At 32.7% G+C, this 22,913-nt stretch overlaps 1 protein-coding gene across 4 annotated transcripts in view; it reads left to right on the forward strand.

Moving 5' to 3' along the window:
• The first annotated feature begins 6,103 nt into the window (after positions 1–6,103).
• The window catches only part of LOC128677090 (cell adhesion molecule DSCAML1-like), an 86,100-nt gene continuing 69,290 nt past the window's right edge, over positions 6,104–22,913 (forward strand). For 3 of the 4 annotated variants that reach the window (XM_053757696.2, XM_053757693.1, XM_053757694.2), the window contains exons 1-2: positions 6,105–6,430; positions 11,856–11,897. In XM_053757696.2, the coding sequence (XP_053613671.1) occupies positions 11,867–11,897 (31 nt within the window). In that variant the 5' untranslated portion in view covers positions 6,105–6,430; positions 11,856–11,866. Of the gene's footprint in view, positions 6,431–11,855; positions 11,898–22,913 lie in introns of all 4 variants that reach the window. The other variant, XM_053757695.1, reaches the window with a different exon arrangement.

Here is a 22,913-nt window from a genome sequence, read left to right on the forward strand (position 1 = left end):
CAATCGACAGCTGATAGCGAAGTGAACAATCAATTTTATTATTTCTTCTTTTATCTGTGAGTCCAATCATATTTAACGTTTTCTTTTGTCAAAGATATATTGTTTTTACGGTCTTGATTTGGCCCAAGACTATATATATATATGATATTTGACTCAATCAGCTATTAGATCTAAGAGAAACAAAAAGTGTACCAAGTGATTCACAAAATAATAAATGAAACTAACTATTATATGTCGAATTATTAATGTACGAAAATTCATAATTTTCGTAGACATATAAAAGTAGTTATTTTACTTAATTAGATATCGCCTCCACTATATAATGTTCAATGAGAAGTAGCATGTTAGTTATTTCCGACAAAATAAATAAGGTTTTAAGACAAAAAGAAAATAAAAAGGTAATAAATACATAAACAAATTGTTGTTACAAGTTTCCAGTACATATATATATATATATATATATATATATATATATATATATATATATATATATATATATATATATATATATATATATATATACTTTGTAGTGTTTTATTCCAGTTGTGTCCTAAACAAATATTTTCGAACGTCAAGAAATAAAACAAAATAATATTGAACAAGAATATTTTCTTAACAACAGAATGTTCGTAGCCAGTCAACCGATCCTTGTCGTAGCGCTGTGTAGCGTCGTAGCACTCGTAGCATCTCGTAGCACCGTAGTAGCTGTCGTAGAGGCCGAATAGCCCCATTTTATGTGGAATAAAATTGCGTCGTCGGTGCGCTAGTATTTGAGAAATGGCGAAAAGGGTACAATGAGAAAACAGGGTTTGGAATAAAAATATACACGCAAAGTATGTAGTGTTGATATTGCTAAAAAGAAATTCTCATTTTTGCGTAGGGTTTGCGTAGCTTTCGATTGCAGAGACGCGCGATTAAATGTAATCATTAAGTTTGTACATTTCATTGTTCCCAATAAAAGGAAATATTGTTTTATTATAAAGGAAAAAAGTCAAAACAAAATAAATGTGAAACCGTCACGCCACTGTAATCGAAATTCAAATATTTTTGTAAGTGTGTGTAATTAAACAAAAATTAATAAGTCACAATGGACAGTCATGTGTAAACTGTCTTGTTACGCGTATCTTCCTTGTATAACTATGTTGTGTGTCTTGATGTCCTTATGTGTAGATGTTAACTGTGTCTAAGGTTCTTTGGGAGATAACGGAAAACAAACTTTAAGGACGACTCCGATTTATTTAAACTACACAACTTACAAACCTTATACGAAACGCGTTACCGCACAAACACACAGAGGAGAGAGGACTGAGGTGGGCTGATCGCCGTGCCCACCTCAGTCGACCATAGTAGTTAGTTATAATTTTTATACACAACGTTTTAACTTTTAGATTACCTAAGTTTAGTAAATACAGTGTTGAGGTCAGCAAGAGTCATGCACTAGAGTGTCGCAAGCGATTGTACTAAGCAACGCGTGCAAAATGTTGACAAAAATGTTATTTCTTACCTCCGAGGGGAAACTTCACGAAAACTTGCAAAATTATTTATATTAAAGATTCAAGTGCGCGGCCTCGGTGCACGGGTGAGATTTAAAAACTTGGGCAACTACACGCGTGTTTAAATATAAAGCTGAGATTAATCGTGAGGGCGGAGTAAGGAATGGTTTATTATGGCTATTTCACTACAAGATATCTATAATAACGACGCTTGGTGGCCAATATTTAAAACATTCATTTCTGGCTTCAGTGTAGTCTTCAGTATATATATCCGTATCTATATATCCGTCGTCATATATGTCTTTTTCTAAAAGTAAAAAATAATAATTTAGAACTTAAATACTACATAGTTACATCGGAGTGACGTCACTATTTTTGAGATAAAAATAATTTAATTTAAAAAAAAACATGGATTATTCGGACATTAAAAGAATCGTGGTTCATTGTTTAGCTAATCTACTCACTTTTTTATGGCTGTAAAAATAAATTGTTACATTGTGATTGTCAAAATATATTTAGAAGAATCTCAAAATGTACACAAAAAATACATATGCTTACAAGTGTGTGTTCTGAGTTTGACTGACTTGGATCATCTTATCGCAAAAATGTAAGCTACTCCCAAACTTTTTATTACCTTACTACATAGTTGAAGAGGCCAAAAGTGGACTACTGAGAATGAACTATCTTATAAATCTACCCGCGCGTGCTTCTGGGAGCAATCGTGGAGGGACTGATGCTCGGATTACTGTGAAGTTGCCAACTTCAGGGTAAATCCAAATCTACTTAAGTATTAAAGTAAGACTAGACTGTCCACGTATACTTTGCACTGTAATGCATTTGATAGGACAAGTAAGTATCATTGTCTTGTAGACTTATTTCCTACTTAAGATTATAAATGCGTGTGTCTCTAAAAAAATCACGCGGGCGAAACCGCGGCCAAATGTTTGTTAAATAATAAATTGCCATAATATGCCGTTTATGTTTTCATATTTTTAGCTAAACATGTTTTGTATGTATTCGTGCACATTCGCATTATATTATAATACCATGATTTTGGGCAAATGTTGATGTATGAACAAAATAAAAAAAAACTTGTATGAAAATAACTTTTGTCTGTCACAGTAATATTCATAATGCGGCATGCCATTTACATAATATAATGAGGCTGTATCATATACTCGGAGGCCGTAATACTGTAACATCAATCGGATGAATTGCACAGTGATGGCACACCGATGGCTAAGTACAACTATTTGAATATCATTGTTTCTTGACTTATGATCCTAAAGGTACTTTCAAAATGTTATTTGATATAAAGATAAAAGATATTTAAGTTGCAAAAACACCTGTAAATTGATACATAAAATCTTAAAATAGACGTAATTTATGTTATTAAAATTTCTGATATAGTTTTATATAAATAAGTATATAAATAAATTGTAACATGTTTGATATATTAATTTGATTTCACGAAAATATACAATTTTAATAAAAAAAATCAATGTCTTCCAATTTGTCCAGAACATAATTTGTCTAGTTGACAATGTCTCAAATTACTCCAAAGAGGTCGGTATAAGATATATAAAATATTTATTTGAATACCAATATTGTATCTATAGCATTACAATAAACTGAAAACGTTTACATAATTTTATTTTCATCTTGTCATAATATTGCAACCCTAGTGTACCTACTTCTTAATAATTACTTATGCATACGACATAATAAAACGACATGTAAGTACTACAAAGAATAAAGCCTCAAAAGCGCACAATAAGCACATTTTCTTGCGCTCTTTAGCGGTCGCATTCCGAGTGGCTGTGCCAAGCCCGCGACGTCACTGCCAGATTTAAATATACTTACCATCTGTTTTTATTACATTTTTGAAGATATATAACTCTTTGGACATTTTTTATTTTGCATACATATTTGAAATTAATGGCAATTAAAGTAGGTAATTTGGAAAAAGTAATAATCAATAGAATACCTTTTTAATTAATTGGACTCAAAGTTGAATATTTATTTTTAGATTATAATTTTGTGAAGATCTCACCCAAAGAAAATCCCTACTGTTTCGTCATATTTGAATGCAATATTGCCATACCTTATTAATATGTAGAAAAATGTACAAATGTAAAACGTAAGGTACGAAGTAGTTTTAAGATTACATGATAATATCTCTAGACTTACACTTCACATTCTGACACCAAATTTCTCGTTGCCAGTATTTAGGTTATCTTAAAATTTCCCGCCATCGCTGTCAACTCAAAAATTCCGAATTTAGACCAAGAGCGGTAAACTATTTAAAATTAATAAATTGCGCGATCGATCGTTGCGCCGTGTTTGAGAGGCTCGGCGCTGTATAAAACTGATCGATATTGGATGACGTCACAAAACGACAGCTAAAGATTTTCGTTCTACGTTATCACTTACATTGTCATGACTTTTGTGGCGTTGAAGACAAAGTAGTGAGTTGAATTTCATTATATTTCAAATTATACTTTGTAGTCTGTTTTTTAATAGCAATAGAAATCTCTAATTTTACTGATGAAATATTTTCAGTTTCCTCCACGAGGCAAAGAGTACTGTAACGGTTTCTAGATCCTTTATATTATGGTCATAAACTTTCTAAATATCGCACATCCATATCGTTGTTAATTTACGAGTAATGCTGGCTCCCCCTATACCGGAAGCAGTAAATTCGAAATGATGCGAACGGACCGCAGTTGGGCGTAAAAGTTACGCATTTTGCGTGAATGGACCCTTGTGTGGGGTTACGACTTCTTTGATGATGATGTTTAATTGACTAGATAAGAGGCAAAATGTTCTATACTTGTCTGCTATAATCAAAACTAAATTAAAATTTTAAGAAATCCCCACTGAATCGATTTTCAAAATTCTTCATTGCATTCACCAAGTTGTAGAATCGAATATCAAAATGGATATAGGCTATATATATTTCAGTTATATAACAGGGACTTTCCATAGTAACTGAAATGGCAAAGTAAGTCGGCGAAAAAACGGTCGACCGAAAGTTTTCCTTTGAAACGCTGCTTTATCGGAACAGTGACGCAAACAGGTGGAATTATAAATTATACGTAATAAAATGTGAATCATACTAACGAAATTCATTACCACGTCGACGGTATTTACTGCTTTACATAGATTCGCATGGGATAACTTGACGTGCAGTTTACTGTACCCGTGTACAGTTCGCAGAATTCGATATTTGATTTGTACGGATTCTGTACATAAGCTTGTTGCAGCAAACTGACGCGGTCATTGATTCTGATAGACGTATTGAGAGCAAATTATGTAACAGATTTCAATATTATAACATTCTGTATAGGAGCAACTCACAAGCAAAATGACACAGTCAGCAGCACGTGACCCTACAGTACAAATGAATACTGAATTACACTAGACGCGGTAGGTGGTCGTAAATGTCATGTCTGATGCCTTTCGACTTGAATATAATCTGACACCAGTGTTGGTAATTAACATACACGAAAAAATTAAGAATACTGAATGTCGTTGACTATAATTTTTTTTCAGATACCTTGCTCTTCAATATTATCCGATACGTTATTAGAACAATTCACGTCAGACTCTATCACAATATTTTATCACACTTGGAAAAACAAAGAGTGTTTGTGTGATAAAAATAATATGTAACATTTATCTTTTAGTGGATTTTTTCAAAAATGATGACTCAGGTACGTACTATACTATTAGCCGGAAAAGCTCGTAATAAATAAGTAACGTTGGCTATAAATATTATGACGATGTACAGAATTAATCGGAAAATACAGCAGATAAGTCTTGAGGCGCCCCCTGGGGGCTGCTATCGGAAACTGAAGTGTTAACGTGTTCCTGGCATGTATTTCGTGATGATAGCTCTTTTATATGAGTACGTGTTGTTTTGCGATTTTTGTAGGAAATACTTTGTTTAGTAAGAACAGAGTGAAATGTTAAATACAGCAATAAGCTACAGAAATAAGCAATTTAAGTAGGTGTATAAAAACAAATCTACGGTTTTCTCAAAAAATTGTATATTTCCTTGTATCAAAATTATTTTCAGATTCAAAATAATTGATCTGCTTTTTCGATCTTTAATTAAATCAAACCCAAAATTTTGTGATTCAGATAGTGTTCAGAATATACCTTTACAAATTTATTGCATAATTTAGTTCATTCAATTTATTCAATAGTCCGTCATAAATGAAAAAAAATCGCGAAACATGGACTATTTCTAGAACCTAATGTCGTTTTTATATTTTCTAGATTTACCTTTTGATGACCATTTGGCAGAAATGTATCGCACGGCCGCGTCTGAAAGAAACGTTATTGATGCGAGCGTAGCAATCGCTACAAATTGCTTAAACATTCCAACCAAAAAATACATTTACTCACGAAAATGAAACGCATAAATCGAAGCGAAATATTTCGCGGGCAGCATTCAGCGGCTACAGAACGAGCAGAAAGGAAGGTATAAAAGCTTTACCCTTTCTAAAAACACCTAAATAGAAACGCGGCATTCGGTTCGTATGGCGGGAGCACTCACACACCGCGGCGCCGCTGCCCGCGCGCCTTACATACGGGGAATATACGACGTGAAATGGGAAAAAAGTTAAATATGTATGAGTGCGGGTAAATATATAAATCGGTATATAGCGTTTATATAAAATAGATGGAGAGAGAGCGTTGCTGCGCTGGGCTCAGTCGCGCGCGATCCTGGCGCGGTGTGCCCGCGCTCCGCTCCGCTCCGGTACCCCGCATGTCTTTTTGGCGCGATCATTTATCGCGAAACCTCATAGTGAATAAAATATTTTTTTTTATAAAGACTTTATGTACTTTGATCTATTTATGTAAGAACGGTGATAATGTGACTCAATTTCAGACACTTTGAACATTAATCTGAAAGTTTTTTGAACTTGGTAAGTAACTTTGTGGAAGTTTCTATTCATGATACTTATAAGTAGGTATGCAGATAAAATTTATCACATTAAACATGGAATGCGATTCTTGATTTAGATTAAAAATAAAAAAGTGTTTTTTTTGCAAATGTAGATTCTAGAGGTATTATGCAGTGAGACAAAAATTATATTTATTTAGGAATAAATGCTTTAAATTTGCAATTCACTTTCATGATGGATTATTTTTGAATGCCAATTTATGACTAAGATTTATTTTAGAAATATATTTAATTTTAAATTCTGACAATTTATATTTACATTTATATCTACACTAGACATATAATTTTTAAAAGTCTACTTCGTTTTAAACTAAAATTAAACAACATTGTTTTATTAAAGACACGAAATTAATCTACTTAGATTAATTTCTCACTGCCATAAGCGTAAGGAAGTAGCAAACAATTTACACAAAATATATATAACAGTTTACACAAAGTAATAGTTATTATAGTGTCTTTGTCAAACAGTAACTTAAAGTAGGAAGATATTAAAGTTAGTTTCGAACTGTTTGAGTTTGAGACGCGGCTGCATCTCAGCTGTTTGATTCGTCTGTTAGTCGGAGGCTATATGGGTTTTATTTCAATCTTGTTCACTTAAACAATAAAAAGACAAGTATAGCTATAGTTCTAAACTTCTATATTGATATATTAAGAGGCATTTAATATTTGTAGACGAATTTTGATGAAATGTGATTTTAAAAAATCATATAGCTGAATATTGATTGATTTCACATTTCATTAAAATTCGTCTACAAATATTAAATGCAATTTTTCCTATATTTATACGATGATTTTCTTTGCCGGAAGCCCGGTGATGTATAATCACCGGGAGATGATGGAGATAAAATAAAAACATTCAAATATATGCTTTTAATATAATATATATTAATTTTCATTCTGTTTTATTTTGCAAAGCTGCTCGTCGTAATAGATGGAAATCGTTACATTACATTCGTTGGCGCTACGATGACAGACAGACATACACAGGGACGTAAAATATGCCAATATACTTAGTTGAGATTTTAAAACTGTCATAAAATACGTACCTATATTAATCCTACTAATATTATAAATGCGAAAGTTTGTGAAGATATATGTGTGCACGTGTGTTTCTCTTTTACGCAAAATCTACTGGGCGGATTGTTATGAAATTTGCTATACGTGTAGAAAATAACTTGGAATAACACACGGTACTTTTTATCTCCAAATTCCCACGGAAGCAAATTCCTGAGGTGCAGCTAGTGGAAAATAAAATACAAAATTCAAACTACCAGAATGGGTCTGCATTTGAGCGCAGTTATTTCCGACATCATTTCACCTAAATATTCCGGCTATTGAGTTTCTATTTCCGTGGCACTATCCAGCTAACTACTCCAGTCATTTCCGTAGCCCCAACCGCCTACGTCAGTCTAGAAATTAGAAAGGGTAAAATTAATATTTTTTACGTTCTTTTGTACCGTCAACTATAGAATCGTGATTCTTAGAGTGATTTACAGCAGTCAACTTTGACGTAAAGTACGCCATTTCGTCTAAATGTCAGCGGTGCGTAGGTCAAAGTCAACAACAAAGTGTCTGGTGCAACTCACTGTAAGTCGAAACCGAAAACTCTTTTTGGCTTCAATATTAAATAAGATTTTTACATTTATTTTACCAATAATAAAAACACTATTCGTAACACATTTAAATTTATTGATGAAAATTAATTTGAATTCGGGGAGTTGAAAGATTCGACTTAATTATTGGCCCAAATCGCACTGTGTTCGAAAGATTTTATGGCCGAGACCGAACATTTTTCAAATAATATATACCCAAATCAAATACAATTCAAAAGAAGATCATTCAAATAGAATGATTGCTCGGCGCAAAACTACTTTTAAAAATTTCAAGAATTTTTTTATTGCTTTTCGTGTTTTCATTTAACCGTATATAGTTATACGAAAGTAAACTTGACGTATCGGTTATAAAATTATGAAGACGGCGACGTAAATATTCCTTATGCTTATCAAATATTTTTAACTTTACAAAACTTTATACTTAAGTATAATATTTCCTACGTCAAAGTAATTTTTCCCAAGCTCAAAATAGTCCCTGGGGCCAGCTATTGGAGCGGAGAGCCGTTGACTTATTGAATTTGTGCGATACGAAGCGATATGATATTGGCTCCAAGTCCATGTTGAATTTCTATTTTTATTTAACTTGCGTGTATTATCTTTACTTTGTGTAAAATTACATGGATTTCTACAAATGTAGGAAATAATTAAATCTATGTACAGAATCATATGCGTAGTTAATTTTTCCATAATTAGTTTTATTAACCTACTTGATGCATTGTTCTGTATCTAATATCCACAAAAATGTTCATAAAGTAATAACTTCCTCTCACGTACTCTGTGAATGGGCTCCAAGTCATGGCTTTCTTTTGACATTACAAAATGGACAATATGGACATGTTGAAAAAGGGCGTGAAAATATATATTCAGGTTCGGCAAAGCGCGTGTGCGCTACGGCGACCACTTACCACCAGTTGGCCCGCATGTCTGTTTGCCTGTTTAGTTGTATAAATAAAAATTGTTTACAATTTAGTTATTACATTTTATCTAAATTTTACATTAAAGTGATTGAAGAAATACCAAAATTCCAAAACACAATTAAGATAAACACGAAAATTAAATTTGTGAAGTTGTTAATTTGGTAATAACAGTTAAGTATATAGGTATAAATACACCCCAGTCTAAGACAATGTCTCGGGAATGAAGTTCCGAGGTTCCGCAAGTTAGTTTATCTTTCACTTCCAATAATATTCAAAGTTAAATTACGAGTATCAAATTATTTCAACCGCTTCAAAATAACACTAGCTTTTGTCAGCAGCTCCGCCTGATGCATTTTTATGTGTATTTTTCATATCCCATCGCTTAGGGTGATAATTTTGAAAAAGTACTTATATTAAATTCTTGCGTATTGATTACTAGATGCGGTGCGCAGCACCGAGGCTTCGTTCCCGTGGAAATTTCGAATAAAAAGTGATCTATGTGTTATTCCAGGTTATATTCAAATTTCATAACAATTGACGGAATGCATTGTTGTAGATTTTGCGTGAACAAACAGGCATCCACATAAACTTATAGCAAATTGCATCAACTGTTTTTTATCGTGCAGTTTGCTGTCAAATTGTAAAGGGCAAGTAGACTTTTGCATTAAATGTTTTGCTGTAAAGATGTTATAAATGTCTCTAAATAAAATAAATAAATAACTTACTCTATACTAATACTTAAAGATGTACGTGTCGATATGAATTACGTTTCCCTAGTAGGATCAATTAATTAGCTAGTTCGAACAATTTTTAACTTTAGAAATAAAATTACCTTCCAAATGAACTTATCGAGGCTATAACAACCCTTTTTTTGGTCAAGGCAAATGGTTATGACAATGGCGGTCCATTCCAGGGTCTATGAGCCGAACATTTAATTTCAGACATTTTGGAATACATTTACCGCTATAATGACGCAATTTTTTGATACAATGTTTGACCGTAATATTTTTTTAACGAACTTTACAAAAATATGTTGAAAAATAACTCGAAATATGAAAAGTGTAATTTTTTTTTCAATTATGCCAGAAATATATATTTAGTCTTTTAAATATTTCTAATAATATTTTAATATAAAATATTGACATAAATCGTTTTATGTCAAGACGAAAATATGAGGGAGACAATGACGGCAGACGAAGCGCTCCCGAATGATTTCCTTTCGCTTATTATTATTCAATTTAGCTTCTTTGGTAAAATATTCAATATCCGAAATGGAATCTCCTGCGTATTGATTCTAATGAGAAGTATTCATAAAATGCAATTTTGAAAAATGAAATAAGTTTTTTTTAAATTGTAGATACAATGTTTAAGTCGTAGATACAATGTTTATGGCAAATGAGATACACATGACTGTCCAGTAAGTGTAGCGTTGACGATTAAGTACCTATTTACATTTTTCGTCATGAAGGTTCCGATTTAGAAACAGTTCGAGAATTCAATACAATAGTGTAATTAATCACACATGTGTTGATATAATGTATTTCAACAAACAAATTACACACAACTCGCACGGAGCGTTCAGTCCGTGTTAATAGCTGATAAATATCGGGCAGGGCCATTAAACACACGCCTCTCAGATCCAATTTTATCGCTCGCGTTAATTAAACATTTGGACTCAATCATTTCTGATTCAATTAAAATATTCTGCGTCAAACTTTAGTAGTTTCACTTCAATAGCGATTCGCGATTTTATAAACGATTCATTGTATACTTACAATGCACCAAAGCTTTAGAAATTAAATAAGTTCTCCCGAAATAATATTTCATGATAATAAATCGAAACTTTAGTGGCTTTTCACGTTAAATAAAATGTGATGAATTTTGATCCTCGGGCAAGGGGTGGTTCTTAGAGCGGTTCGACCGCTGCGCCGGGCTATATACGATATTACGATCCGTCAATTTTCTTGAAGAAGGAATCATTTAAAAAATCAATCATTCATAAAATTGTATTATTACAGTACAGATTAATCATTTTAAAGTCATATAGTAAAACTAGGATAGGCTTTGTTAAAATTTGAAAAATTGTATCGGTCGGTCACATCGGTCGAAACGGTCTGAGAATCACCAAGGAGTATATAGATATTATATATTCCGAATTTACAGTAAGGTTTCAGGTTTCCTTGTAACCACAGATATAATGTTCTAATATCTGTGCTAACTAGTGTGCTGTGTAACACGGCTAGTGCAAAAGTTTTATATTTAAAGTACCTAGTCCAGTTATTTATTTGAAAAATATATAAGCAATGAAAATTTATTTACACATATGGTAGAATGTTATGATAATAGTTTCATTATATATTTTTTTGCTATGTTATCTGTTTAGCCGATAATTCAAACAAATAAAGTAAAAATATTGTATAGTTATCGATGTTCAAGTTATCACTTCACCTATGTGGAACACATGCTGATTTTGGTGATTATTCCAGGTCCGTTCAACTACCTCGGCTTCAAAATTGCTGATTTTGGGATCCACCCTATGTTATGGAATCTACATATTATAATATTCAAGCCTCTAAAGTATACTGTTTTAGTTAGCTTACAGACGCGCTTCGATCAGCAATAGATAAAGCCTTTAGGCGACTGTAATATATTAATACCAGTGTTAGTAATAAGACAATGAATAAGAATGATAGCAATAATTTATGTTTCATCAGCCATTTTAATGTCCTGTGTTAGTGAAGTTCAATGCAGTGGTGTGTGGTCTCGCCCTTAAGGATGCAACTATTGAATGAACAATAAGAAATACCTAATTAATTTGTCAAGGATATGTTGATTAAATAATTAATCTTTTTTTCAGATTTTACCAACATGGTGGCGATTGTTGTAATGACCATTTTAGGTAAGTAGCTTCAGCATACACACATAATTTGTCTTTCCAGTTCATCGGTGAGGGCACTTACTACTTGCCATCCGCACCAGCATCCTCTACATTCATCACTTTCTTCAAATTCTCATAATTGATTGATTTTACAACCTCGGTGGTGCAGTGGTAAGTGCTTGCCTCTGAACCGAGAGGGTTCGATCCCCGGTCCGGTCATGATCGAAAATGATCTCAAACTTATATATATGATGTTTATATATCTATATATAAAATATAGTATCGTTGAGTTAGTATCCCATAACTATATAGCCCCAAAAAAAGTTCCAGACACAAGTCTCGAACTTTATTTGGGGCCATATAGCTCAATCTATGTGATCTGTCTATGTAGTGGTGCGCAATAATCCAACAAATTATATCATCGAAATTAACTCAAAAAGCTCATGCCACCCAAATGCTAAAAGATCGGTATAAAAAATCGGCCAAGTGCGATTTGGGCTGTGGTTTATTATTCAGATGATAAAGTGAGATAATAAAGTTTTCGATTTGTGAGCTGATTACTGATATAACTTAGCAGACAATACGATCAAAAAGATATAAACTAATTTTCGCGCTTTCACACACACGCTTGTCGATGATAGAGGTCGCCCTTGACGGTATAGCCAATTATTTTCTTTTATACCGAGGATAATGACGCAGCATTCTTCCTTTATATATTGTGATAATAATGAGCTTGTTTGCCCAAATTTATTGTTTATTCTCCGTGAATAGGCAGGTTTTTATGTAATTAGGTGCGACAATGCGTGTCATTATTTAATCTGGTTTGCAGTTACTTGACGTATATTGTATTTAATAATAACATTTTTGAGCCTTTGTGAGTGAAAACGCAAAATCAGCTCATCAGATTTTAAATGTAGATATTTCAAAAAGTCCGGTGAGGTATCCCGCGATAGGAATCTACTTTAGTCAGAGGCTCAGTATTGCAGTACAAATTGGCAATGACACGTTGCTGCAGGTACAAATTAGTTTTTTTTTGTTATAGTCAAGTTCAAATTCAAATTCAGATTCAAAATTCTTTATTCAATTTAGGATGATATACATCACTTATTGACGTAAAAAAAATACTTAAACTAAGTCTACGGCTTCCAAAGTGCAGGTGAAGAAGAAGCGGCGCAACAAACTTCACCGCAGTCTTTTCTCCAAGGACGTCAATTAACAAATATAGGTCTTATACATATATTAAAAATTAGGAGGACGAATTTACATCATTATTAAAAATGTCAAATTTTGTATTTCCAATAAAATTATAGAAAATTGTCACACAATATATATATAAATAAAAAGCTAAATGTACAAAACGTACGTAATAATGTCATAAATCAATTACATATGTTATGAGGATACTGCATCATGCTTGGACCAAACATTATTGTCGTTCACATAACCATCAGACTTGTAATATGCCTTTTTACAAAGTACTTCTTTTATATAATTTCTAAATTTTTTGTCCGGCAAATCAAGAATCCATTTAGGCAATTTATCTTTATTACATAAGGCTCTATAAGTGTAATCACCAACTTTTTTAAATAAGTTTAAATTTTTCCGGACATGCATAATGTTGTCAAATATGTATTGAGAGGGTAAAGTTAAAATATTAATATCTTTAAAAAAATCTCTAAAGGAATCCCTTCTCCTCAAACCATATATAGCACGGATTGCTCTTTTTTGTATAATGAAAATAGTGTTAATGGTGCTAGCACTCCCCCAAAGTAATATCCCATAGGACATTAAGCTATGAAAATAACTAAAGTAAACTAATCTAGCAGTCGCCACGTCCGTCAGTTGTCTGATTCTCCTAACTGCGAATGCCGCGGTACTAAGCTTTTTAGATAGGCCATTAATATGAGCGTCCCATTGCAATTTGGAATCAAGGGTAATTCCGTCAAGTAAAGCAACGCATGATTTCCTCTTGCACCACCAATGCACTTGATTATACCGTTGCCAACAAAAGAAACATAGATGCGTCGCGCGCTTTGTGTTTGTAAACTGAGCCTTACAAATTCAATTTCTGGTTTATTAATTCCAAGCTTACAAACTTTGTAATACTATCATTTTCAGTAGGTACTCAGTTAAGTTTATTCGAACCTAACTGACAAAAACAGTTCGGTGATAGTTGAAGGAATATACTTTATTAATTTCATATTTTGAAGGGCCTCTTATTTAGCTAAGTATATGCGAGAATTCGTTTCATTATCTCCCTTATCCTTTCTTACATCCTTATCCTAACATATTATAGTAATAGGTGCAAAGTCCTCTGCCACGTCTGTCTGTTCGCAATATACCCAAAAACTACTGCACGGATTTTCATGCGGTTTTCACCAAAAAATATTATGATTCCTGAGGAAGATTCAGGTTTTGTAAAATCACTCACAAATTGTTTGTTCACCGCCACTTCGCTGCTTGTAAATAATAGAACTTCTTTTAAAAAAGTGAAGATCGTTGATCAAATCAAATAATTTAATATTTTTGTTAGCAAGACGATAGAATATTTTTGTTACAGTATAACCCTTTTCGGCTACCCATGAGTGTTGACTTAGTGAGTGAGGAAACTCTAGCTCATTTTAATTCATGTTATATATGTGCCTAAGGCTGCGCAATAACGTTCCAACAAAGGCAGATTGGCACGTTACATACAGTTCAATACACCAATACAAAGATCTTGCACAAAGGTAAATAAGACACACGCACACATTATTACCCGGCGATATCAGGCGGCCTAGATAAGCGACAAATGCGACAAGATGGATGTTTCCCCAAAACAATTTTATTTAAAGTATCAATTTTCTAAAACTATATTCTTTTAAATTAATTAATTTCAGTGACAAACATAATTGAGTAAATATTAAACATACTATACATTGGATGCTAAGTACAAAGGAAATACTTTTTTTACAAAAAAAGTAAATCGATCATAAAAGGGCGGTTCTCGGAGCGTTTAAACCGTTGCGGCCACGCTGTCTTTACGATCCGTGAATTTTCTTGAATTACTACCATAATCAATCATAAAATTGCCATAACCATAGTGCAGATTAATTATTATTATAAAGTCAGACAGTAAAATTAATGCTTGTCTTTGTTAAAATTTGAAAAATAAATGTGCGAATAAATGTGTGAACGCAGCGGTCGAAACGCTTTGAGATACACCCGAAAAACATAATATAAAGACCACAATTACAATTTCATTTAAAGCCGGTTTGAAATGGATGTAGTCCTCTCCTTAGACCAGTTTTATTGGTGTTGTTTAGAACCTAATTAATTTTGTTTACTTTATGTGCACAAACTAAGTACTGTTGTGGGATAAAAGAAAATTAGCTTTTCGAGACTGAACTAGTTTTTTCCCATAATTTTCTCTCGTGCACTACTAGTTTGATAAAGGTAGTAAAAAATTGAGTAAAACTTTTCTTCTATCTTCAATAATAATAACTAGAAACTATAATAATAACTAGAATTTATGGAAAAATAATCATTATATTACATTTTGTTTCATATCTATTTTTATATATTTTTACACATAACAAATTACTTCCCCCAGTTGATATGTAAATTGTCGAGGAAAGATTGTTTGTAAAATCGTCATACTTTATCTATTCAAGCAGTCTTCAAGACTAAATTTCTAGTCATATTCCAACTATAATCGACAAGTACATAAGAAGAACGACGAAGACATTTTGAAAAAAAAAAACTATTACCGTGGGAAATTCATACGGGCGAAGGCGCGGATAATAAAAGCATATAGTATTCTAATACTAGAAATTGTGTGTACAGTTTGTCGTAGACATTTCGTAGCATTCGTAGCCCCACTACAAAGTTCGTGGCAAGAAAAATGCAAAATGCGTACTAAATCACATTTTTTTTTAATTCTACGTCTACGGTAGCATAGTCTCAAACTTCTTTTGGGATCTCGTAGAAAATCCGCGAAAGTATTAAATGATAGGGTGTCGAGTATTAGTCATTCTAAGGGTGAGTTGCACCAGTCAACTTTGACATTAACTTTAACCGACGCGACGCTGACGTCTAGACAAAATGGCGCAGGTTACTGTTAACGTACAAGTTGACGGTGTAAACTACTCGAAGGGTGCACCGTCAACTATAAAAACGCAAAGTACGCCATTATATTTAAATGTCAGCGGCGCGCCGGTCAATCTAATTTGATCAAGGACAATCAAGGTCAAATTTGATGATGCCACTCACCGTAAGTTAATATTGTTAGATTCAGTGTAAACAGTCCGATATAAATCAATGTTAGGAACTCAGACGGGGCGATTTGTTGAGATCGCTGTCCCGACGGATTTAACTAAATTAACTGTTAAAAGCCCAGCTGAGGCCGAGATAACTTGTTAATTAATATGTACACTTTGTCCTGTCGGAGTCAATTTTAATTGTAAGGTTTTATCTAAGACTGGCTCAACACTCAACACGTGGACTTCCGCCGCCATCAAATTTTTATAAATTACTTTTAATTAATAGCGAAGACAAAAAATACCACGGGATGTATAATTTTATTGGAAAGTATTATAGTTTTCTATTACATATAATTTTAGATGCAACTTTAGGTAGTTACTAGGTATTAAGGTATTATTTGTTATTAAATGTTATTGTATACTCGTGTATGTTAAATACTCACTGTCCCCGAGTAGAAAAGATCTAACTGAATAGCGGCAATTTGTCGGCATTCACTCGGATCTCGGTTACAACGTTTCAAGTTTAATTAATAGATGAAGAGGCCATCTGAGGCGGGATAACTTTTTAATTACTTTCAACCAATCACGGCCGCAAAAAATATTGCTTCTAATTGTTCGGCATTTCTAATCAAGGAAGTGATTTTAGGGTTCACTGAACCCGGTGAGCCACAAATGCGATGCGGTGCGGCGCGATATGCGACAATATGTTACTATGAGTGTGCATGGACCTCACTGCCATAGTGAAAGGAGAAAATTTTCAATAAATTCTGGTTGGTTGATGTGCTGTCACTGTGTTGACTGTAAAATACATACATAAATTAATTCATACATATCATACAACAAAGTCCTCTGTCATCTCTGTCTGTTCACGATAAACTTAAAAATTACTGCACGAATTTTCATGCGGTTTTCACAAATAGATAGGGTGATTCCTGAGGAAGATTTAGGAGTTACGTGTAGTGTTTTTACCCGAGCTATAATAAAATACATCCAAATATATTCGCAACTTGAATAAAAATCTTAAATACGAAATATGATGTTCACCAACTTTTCAGACTACGTAGGAAAGCACTATACCAACAAGATAAAATTTAAATGCAAAAGTTTAAAATTTTGATCTGTTCGATCATTAAAATCTTACATGATCTGAGTTCAAACCGGTGTGAGCCAGGTTGGTTTCTATCTTTAAGTAGAGAAAATATTTTAGTACGAAAGGAGTAAGTATTTAAATTAAATTTTAATTAAAGAATATTATTAAAAAAAAAATACTTAATTCCATATTTTTTTATTTGTTCGATGTGTATTTACTTGATATATTTCGAGCTAAGAGATAATATTTTCTAGATACTATTTAAAACTCAAAGGATTCCATAAGATCACTAAATTTATTAGTTAGCCTAAATAACTTCAAAATACTACTGATAAAGACAAAAAACATTTTTCTTTTCATTTTCTTTCAAAAATTCTTTTTTCTTTTCATTCTTTACACGATTTTATTGATTCGTTGAGTTCGTATCAACATATTTTTTAAGAAATTTGGAAGTGAAATTATATTTTGAGATATTGTCAAAATATATACTATAAGTTAGGATGTATGAGCAGCAATGCTAATTGATCTGAGCAGCAATGCAGTACCATATTCTTTGACGTTTGTATTGTAAATACATTTGTTACAACTGACACACGGCATCCAAGAAATGCTCCGTTTGGAACGCTCGACGTTTGCTTAGAACAATCAATCAATGTGTGTACTTAGTTCACGAAAACGTTTGTGGCAAAATACTGAGAGTTAGTTGCACCACCACTTGGAGTTAACTTTAACCTGCGCAGAAATACTCAAAGTACGCTATTTTGTCTCAACCTTGGTGGCGCGCAGGTTTAAGTCAACGTCAAAGTGACTGATGCAACTCAGCTGGAATATTTGCTATGTAGGTAGTAATTAACCACAATATGGTAAGTAAATATCTAACGCAGAAAACGAATGAAATTCTGCAACTTTTCACCATGATGGTCAAAAGCAAATTTTTGAATTAGCGCAATAAATAAATTCGAAAGTTTTTTTTATTCAATGTCACGTATTCGATTAGACGGGTTTGGTATAATGTTACACTATAGAATTTAGCCTGAGCTCCGTGACGGAATTTGTATAAGAGCTTGATGTATTTTTTGAAGTCTTATTTTACAGAAGCAATATTATGTTCTGTAGTCTCCATCCTAATGGTGGTTGTGGCCGATGACAAATTGTGCCCGCGACACGGTTCCATTTCCCGCCAAAGTTTTCCACAAAAATCCCCCTTACTTTTATATTTATTGTTTTCCTCTCTCGCTTGTCAGGATATGGCTAATGAGTATATGGCTAGTGAGCTGCATATGGGATACTTCCGAAAACATTAGGATATATAATGTTTGATTTATTTTTTATAGAAATAGCTAGGTATTAATTACCCTTTCCTTCTTGTACATACATACAAATAGTTTTTGGTAGCGTCAATTACGCATCACATACGAAGATATGATGAAGCTTTTTTAGATTTATTTTATTAGTGGAGTAAATTAGTATGTATTTCATATAATCATTTGAACTCTTAATTTCAGCAAAACATATTGTTTTTTGAATGTTAAAAAACTAAAACACCAAAAAATGTGCTTTTTGTTTAAGATTTTTGCTATGTTTCTTTATAGCCAAGAACGTCGGCAGCGTTTTTCTATGCTGGTATTAAAAACACTTTATAAATGCGAAAATCTATTCTGTCTATTGGTTCACTGTTAAATCGCTTGGCGGTTTTAGAAGAAATTTAGATGAATACTATAGTAAACGACCCGAGGTCAAATATAGGCTAACGCGTGAGGAGCTGCGGGCAACTACTAGTAGTTATCTCATAAATTACGGTCCATCCTTCTGGCCAGTAATGCTAGTGATATGTACTTGTATTACATTTGTTGCTGGTATAAATCTTTGCAGATATAATCCCTCGCTCGTATTTCACCTTCCCTGGCAGCTTGTTAGATAACTTGGCTCGTGAACTTATATTTTCTTGAGAAATAAATTAAAAGCTTTCGTACTTCCGCCGTTTTGAGTGGATCATGTTATGATATAGTTGTGTATAACAATTTTCACATATTGTCGGATGATAAAAATTGGACTTGGAAAATTCATGCGGACGTAGCCGCGTGCGTAAAAGCAGTTAATTTATATTATTTATTTACTGTTTTTTTTTCAATATTTTAATGTAACATTGTTGTTTTTTTTATGGCAATGAGATATTTTGTTCTGTATTGCTTTGTATTTTTAGAAAAGTAATTTCTAATATAGAAGTGGTTGTGATTTGACAATATTTTCCTATTGCCGAACAAGGTATGGATGCTATATAAACTGACACAGTTTCTAATTATATACCTAGAGATAATAATTTTTTTTTATTATAATATTATTTCCCCGGAAAAGGAAGAATGAAAATAATTTTGATTTAATTTTGTTCTTGGAATCGGATCTTTACAAAACGGACAACCTTCATGGCCAAACCTATTTGACTAAAATAACATTGCTTTCTAAGAAAATGAATGCCGTTTTATGTTATTATTTCGTAGGTTATTTACTTTTGCCGAAAAGGTTTACTTACAAATAACTAAGAAAAATATCCTACTATTAGATAAAATTCAAATATTAGTCTTTACAAAAAAAAATCTAGAATAATTTAGACACATTTAGAAAAAGAATAATCAGAATAATAACCATTCTATGGTTATTATATACCATTATTAAAACAATTTTCTATCATTAAATATTATACTAAAAATGTAGAAAAAGAATAACCATAGAATGGTATAGAATAGTTATTCCTATCTCTTCAACTTCAGACATACCTATTTTAAAACACGACACAGGAAAGTTGTGCGCTTATTTAAGAAATTTTACAAAGTCATCCGTCACAGTCGAAGTTCCAGACGTGACGTGACTTACGCAACTGTGATGTTATTGAAAGCCTTTGAAAGCAATTTATTTTTGCAATAGAAGCGTTCGCTCACACAAATCATCCTCAAGTATGTTCGTGTGAGAAGTAAACGTCAATTTTCTTCATTTATTTTCCAAAACATAGCTTGGTCCTATGATTAAGTTTAAAGATTTTTTTTTAAATTTTTATAATCACCATCACTTTTCAACCGTCCACTTCTGGGAGTATGGCTTTCCCGCGTTACTGCTGTCGGTTTCGTATTGCATTGTTTCGTAGATTTTGGTGATTTTCTGTTTTCTTATCTGTATTAGATCCATTAAACTTCTTTGTATTTCTTTACATCTAATTCCTCTAAAAAGCACCATATTACTGAAATACTAACTTCGAAATAGTTCAGGTAATAAATTCTATGGAGCATGTTTTCATTCTGAGTCCTGTATGACGAAACGTTCCCGAAATGACGCCACGCCCGAAACTGTATAAGCGGGACGCCGCGCCTGGTTCTTTTATTACGCGACCAAATTGGATTCCCACCGTCACACGTATATACTGAGCGAATTTCATTTGGCGTGCAGTTTGCCCGGAGCGCTATGAGTGCAATGTAAACATAATTGGTTAGTGGCGAAGCTATTTTGTACAATTTTGTAAATTCCATTGTTGCATGCAAAATATTTCCTATATACTGCGTGATGTATTTCTATTGCAGTTGCTATTGGACTTTTAAAACTAAATCCTGGCTAGGTACTGTTGAGTATAGTTATATTGAATTTTAATGTAGACAGATAAATGTTTGATTACTTGCACAAAATATATTGATGTGATTTTTACAAAATTCTAATCCCATACTTGATAGAATACAAGTTATCAGACATAGGCCTTGTTCACATGGTCGATTATTCAACGCGCGTTAATATGCTTAGGAACTTTTATAATACAACTATGATCATTCGCGTATAGTTAAAATATCCCTTTCAGAAAATTTCACGCGTTAGCTAGTGCATGTTATTACAATTTATTACACGCGCCGCTGTCTGATACGAATTATCACAAAAATCTAAATAAGACATTGTATATTTGTACTTTTTCATTTAAAATTAGACTGTAAGGAACCCCTTGTGTTTTGATTGAATATTGAATCGCGGATGGAAACGTTAATTAGCAATAGGCCAATTAATAAATTTAACGAAGCCGAGACTGGAGAGCTCTCATCACCGGCAGCCGACCATAAAAACTCCGCATTTATGTTTATTTCCATTATAACTCTTGTGGCTGCCTGGCGGAGATTTATTTTATAATTTTTTACCATAATTTTGTGGTTTGCTCCCGTGTGAATTTCAGGATTGTACGATGCGATATTATGAACGGAATAAATATGTATTTTTAAAGTATCAGCTTAGTGATTGGTTTTGCCTATTTTGTATTTATTTGTGTATGTATTTATTTCTAGTCTTTCTTATAAACATTTTAAGAACTAACAGATATTTAAGTACGTAAATTGTACACAACTACAATTGCTTATCTTTAATAGAATGAACTGTACGTTATATGACACTATGTCGAATGCGATAAAAGCTGAACGGGTTAGATAAAAGCGTTAGTGTCAGTTTATAAACAACCAAAGAGTATTATAGTTTTATAACAATACCTACTAAAAAAATTGAGACTCAAAAATGTTTATTGAAATCGACGATTTCAATAATATTTTTGGATTCAAAGCAACAGCCCAGCCTTTAATCTCGCTGTTGTTGTCTGGTGTGCGATACCTTGGGAATTCATGTTTATTCATAAATAATATTAAACGAAAATTCCTCTACATAATAAACACGATACTTCCTAAGCAATAAAAGCTAATGAAGATATTCACGGAATCACGGGCCCCGTAAAAACAATTCTCCCATGATAAATCCCGGCCGCAATTTCAGGTTTACCGCGGGTATCGTACTAAAGCGTTTTGTTTTAAAACATTTTTCGCATCTTTCATTTCCATTCTTATGAATAAGTAAGCGTTTTTTGTTAGGATGTTTTTTAAATTAGATCTTATATAATATATATCTTATATATTATATAAGATATATCTTATATATTATACTTTAAAATAAGATAATTAAGATATATAAGATAAACTGCCTATTTGATATCGATATCCCCATATTTGATGATAATAAACAATTTTACTTTTTGTACGTGAATATGGTTTCCACGATATATGCCAGAATGGTAACGACTATCTATAAATTGTTTGGGTGAAATGGTCCCAATATGGGAGGACTCATCTGCACAGGTCGCAAAGGCCTTCCCAAAAAGTAATCTATGAATTGTAATTAGTAGAAAATTAAATCAATAAATATTTAATTTATTTTACATAGTTGAACAGTTTAATCATAAACTCATATGTTTAAAAATTTAAAAAAGCTAAAACTGAACTAACCCCAAAATAAACCAAATCTCTACATAGTATAAAAAAATTGCTTCCCGCTGTCTGCCCGTTCCTATCTATGTATGCCTTTTATACATAGATAGGAACGGGCATTTTTAGAACTACGCATCGGATTTTGATGCGGGGTTTTTAAATATATTAAGTGATTTTAGAGGAAGATTTAGGTTTATAATTTATTATGGTTTTACCCGAACGATGCCAGGAGGGGTTGCTAGTGAAAAATTAAAAAAAAAAAATGTGTATGGGGTTTATGTGTAAAGTATACTTTATGTTTCGTCTAAACGACTGCTAAAATGCGATCAATATTGATGCTTTTACATGATAATCTCGTGCAAATTTCCTTATGTACGTTGAGTACGTTGCACTAGTTAATTTTAACGTTAATAATAACCTGCGTAGAAAAACG

The sequence above is a fragment of the Plodia interpunctella genome, chromosome 17 (genome assembly GCF_027563975.2).
Source record: "Plodia interpunctella isolate USDA-ARS_2022_Savannah chromosome 17, ilPloInte3.2, whole genome shotgun sequence".
NCBI classification, from domain to species: Eukaryota; Metazoa; Arthropoda; class Insecta; order Lepidoptera; family Pyralidae; genus Plodia; species Plodia interpunctella.